The 2,257-nt window shown below is 37.7% G+C and overlaps 1 protein-coding gene across 1 annotated transcript; it reads left to right on the top strand.

Annotated features, from left to right (window-relative positions):
* Positions 1-848: 848 nt before the first annotated feature.
* On the top strand, positions 849-1,324 carry LOC113862304. The gene is made up of 2 exons (XM_027495394.1): positions 849-1,028; positions 1,121-1,324. The coding sequence occupies exons 1-2, from the start codon at positions 849-851 to the stop codon at positions 1,322-1,324; spliced, it is 384 nt and encodes a 127-aa protein (XP_027351195.1).
* The last annotated feature ends 933 nt before the right edge of the window (positions 1,325-2,257 follow it).

Here is a 2,257-nt window from a genome sequence, read left to right as displayed (position 1 = left end):
ATAATGATGTAAAATATATATCTGAGCATGATGCAGCACCGCTAAAATTGTTTTAACAGCTCAACTAAGACAAGTTTATGATAGATCAGTCAAAATCTCAGCATTTTAATCAATTAACAACAATTACAGCTTAAAAAATAGCTTTTATTCAACAGATCTAACAAAATCATTTCAAAACATCTTGAAATGGCATATTAAACCATTCAAAACGTAGTTCATAGGTTAAAGTAAGCTCCCCTTACCTTAGAACAGTGATCCACACCAGATCTACCGAATATTACTTGTTTTAACGCAAGATTCACCAAAGATTTGGCTTTAGAATGAAGTCTCTCCTAAGAACACTATGAACTTCTATGAGAAAAAGAAGAAGAGAAACGAATAGTGAATCTAACTTCAAACTTAGAGAAACTTACCTCAAATCCCTTAGAACGGACATAAAATCACAGGTCTGGAGAGAAATCTAAGTTTAGGAAGGTTTAGTATGACAAAAAATGGTGATATATGACCTTGGAACCTTTGAGAAGTGTAAAGAACTAAAAATTTCATGCAAGGACCCTTATTTATAAGGGAAAAAAAATTTGGCACTGTTCATGCCAAGTTACTGTTCATACCGCCACTGTTCACGCGGTTTGCATTCTTCACCGATATTGTTCACTTTTTAAAAAAAAAATAATAATTTCAATCTCCATCTAAATCTATTTCAATATCAATAATCCTTCAATTAACATTTAACAAGTATAAAATGTTATAGATTACTCAATAATAAATTACAAGCCTGACAGTATGAGACTAGAGAGGCGACTTTATGCGCACCAGATATGGTCCAGGGATAGAATGAGCAAATCAAAATGATCAGAGAAAAGATGAAAGCTGCACATGATCGACAGAAGAGTTACTATGAGAAGAGGAAGAAGCCTTTGGAGTTCCAGGTGGGTGACCATATGTTTTTGAAGGTCTTACCTGTGACTAGAGTTGGGAGAGCTCTGAAATCTCGGAAGCTATCTCCTAAGTTCATTGGACCGTTCGAAGTGCTGAGTAGAATCGGTGCTACAGCGTACCGGATAGCATTACCTCCGAATCTCTCAAATCTACATACGGTGTTCCATGTATCTCAACTCAGGAAGTATATGTGTTGGATCCTTCTCATGTGATCGACCTTGACCCGATTCAAGTAAGAGAGGACTTGTCCTACAATGTGTACCCCATGAAGATTGTAGAGCACTGTATTAAGCAGTTGAGGGGTAAGGAAATCTCGTTGGTAAAGGTGATATGGAGCTCAAGTGATGAGGGAGATGCTACATTGTATCCAGAGTTGTTTGTATAGTTTGGTTGAATTTCGGGGACAAAATTCCTTATAGGAGGGGAGAGTTGTAACGTCCTGGATTTTGTAATAATATTTTAATTATTAATATAAATATGTGAAATGATGTTTGAATGTGCATTTAACTATGTGATAATGTGGATGCGAATATGATTGTGAACATGTGTGTATAGTGTGGTTGAAATGTGGATGAGAACTTGTGTTTAAGCACGATTATTGAAGATTGACTTGTGATGGGGTTGGAAATGTAGGCTAAGTATGTGCTGTAAGGGCATTCTGGCTGGAGCGAGAAGGCTCTGGACAAAGGCCATCGTTCTAATTGTAATTGCATTGTAATGGAAATTTTGGTGTAGAATGCAATGTGACTGATGTTGAACATGATGTGTGATGAAATATGATGATTGCGATGAAATGGTTGATTACAATGGGGTGAAAATGTGAGGGCATGTCATTGTTTGATGATGAGTAAAATGTAATGATTAAAAAACATATATGTGTGAATGGCATGTGAATCAGATTGTGGTTATGTTTGATATGTTGGAAAATTGTGAATAGTTCAGCGATACACAGGGGTATGGAAGACGTGGGTGGTAGAAATACCTTGGGGAAGAGAGGGTGGTGGTGACACCAACAGTGAGCGTGGGTGCACCACAGACCACACACTCTCCTCCTGACTCGGCTTCTGACTAACACCTTTGCTTGGGAGGCTCAGTACTGCACAGTTGTATTTGTGGAGCGGGGGCTATCCGCCGACCATCCATGGTGTGAAACTAAGTAAGTCCCTGAGGTTGAGGGCATTAAGAATCTGTGATCACAATGTCACAATGAGCATGCTGATGAATCCACAATTTATTGGATTTTTACTTGTCTTTTTAGTGTTCTTTAATAGAAAAAGTAGACTTAGAGAAAGTAAATAACATAGAGACATCATCTTGG

Source organism: Abrus precatorius, unplaced genomic scaffold, assembly GCF_003935025.1.
Source record: "Abrus precatorius isolate BTA unplaced genomic scaffold, Abrus_2018 Scaffold3, whole genome shotgun sequence".
NCBI lineage: Eukaryota > Viridiplantae > Streptophyta > Magnoliopsida > Fabales > Fabaceae > Abrus > Abrus precatorius.
The sequence above is the reverse complement of the archived record's forward strand: the minus strand, read 5'-3'. Positions and strand labels throughout refer to the sequence as shown.